General features: G+C 51.3%; 1 protein-coding gene across 1 annotated transcript in view; it reads right to left on the minus strand.

The window, feature by feature from the left end:
- DDI2 (DNA damage inducible 1 homolog 2) overlaps nucleotides 1-1718 on the minus strand; it is a 12076-nt gene that overhangs the window by 3079 nt on the left and 7279 nt on the right. Inside the window, exon 8 of the mRNA XM_018574870.1 lies at nucleotides 1234-1423. Within this exon, the coding sequence (XP_018430372.1) occupies nucleotides 1234-1423 (190 nt within the window). The remainder of the gene's footprint in view (nucleotides 1-1233; nucleotides 1424-1718) is intronic.

Consider the following 1718-nt stretch of genomic DNA (forward strand, 5'->3'; position numbering starts at 1 on the left):
TACTTGTTACTATATAATGAAAAAAAGTACCGTAAATTTCAAATACAAAAAAACTGTTCTCCCTCCGTTATGTTATAAAACATTAATACCCATATTTTTGGTAAAATATAAAAGACGGGGTCACGTCGAGTAAATAGACACCAAACATGTCAAGCCTTCAAATTGCGCGCGCCCGCAAAAAAAAAACCACACTGAAAATTGCCCATAGGCGACGCTTAAAACGCTTTTACCGCTCATCAGTTTAGCGTTATCTTTAATTAATGGCCTTAAAATGATTGCTCGCACTCCGACGTTCGCGGTTATATGTAACATATGCAGCACAATCATTTTCGCACGTAGGCGCACCCGACGCATATCTGCATGTGTATGTGGGGGGGGGGGGGGGGGGGGACCACACACCAAAATGACAAATTTTGGTGTCACCCATCTGCACCCACCTTGCAACGCCACTGAGTATGGGGTAAAAAAAACAAGACGACCGGATTTTTCAAGCCCCGGTCATGCATCATGGCGGCTACACTTCTAAAACACGGCTTGGATCCTCGTACGAGGGTTCAGTTGGTGGCAGTTGCCTAGCAATGAGGAAGCAGAATGCCGGAATTCAGCCAAGGTGGCTCCAGCCGTCAGGCGGGCAGCATGGTGCGCAAATTATTTTAGCATTCCCGGGTACTTTTGGGACTTGTAACGGGGAATTCAGAGCTTCTGAGGGTGTAAAGAGGTCAATTTCCTTTTGGCCAGCAGTTCCACATTGAAGGACGTGACACACTGCACGCGACGCAGCGCGCTAGCAGTGTGTCATGTAATTTTCTGCTCGGCACCTCAGCTTGCGAGAGCTCGCGGAGCTGAGCGTGCCGAGATGAACAATTTCAACTTCAGCCAATCGGCTCGTGCGTATATACCAGCGCGATGCGACAGCTGGCAGGTTGTTACGGACGAGCCGATTGGCTGAAGGTGCTGTCAATCATCTGATTGCACGCAAAGCTCCGTGCCGGATAGCTTTGCTTCGCTCTGCACGGCTTCGCGTGCAGTGTGTCACGGCCTTTACCCCAATTCTGTTGCTGCAGCACAACAAAGACTTGATTCCAGACGTTGTGCTTCGGGGTACATAGAGGAGGTCGGACGGGATGGAGCACACAGTGAAGCAGGCCAATGAATGGGTTAAAAATCACACCTCGGATGCATGCACACAGGACGTACATGCGTGTAAGACCGGACCGTGCATATAAAGTGTACCTGCTTCCTCGGCGGACTTCTGCATCGCTTCAGCCAACTCGCGGTCTGCCATCTCCTCTGGCTGCATGTCCTCCCTGCCAGGTCCGTAGGCTAATCTGGCACACTCGGGGAGCTCGGCCTCGGGCAGGAAGGTGGTACGGGTGCCGGTAGTGCCGATCACCAGCACATTCTTCTCCAGGTCGATGGAGCACTGCGGAGGGAGACGGCGATTATTCCCGGGGATGGCTGTGGTAACGGTTACCCATAACACACTGAGCCAGAGGAGCAGCAAGAAACGCATACAAAGCACAAATCACCTTTCTATTAGGGCTGCAACAACTAATCGACATAATCGATTATTGAAAAAGTTGTCAACTTTTTCAATAATCGATTAATCGGCTTCCGATCAGTTGGCCCTGTTCACGGCTCCACACACGCTGCGCGCCGCACCTCCTCCCCAACTCACGCTCACCGCTGCCAGACCCGCCCGCATCCACGCTCTACAC

This window comes from Nanorana parkeri, unplaced genomic scaffold (assembly GCF_000935625.1).
Source record: "Nanorana parkeri isolate BGI_ZX_2015 unplaced genomic scaffold, ASM93562v1 scaffold3303, whole genome shotgun sequence".
NCBI lineage: Eukaryota > Metazoa > Chordata > Amphibia > Anura > Dicroglossidae > Nanorana > Nanorana parkeri.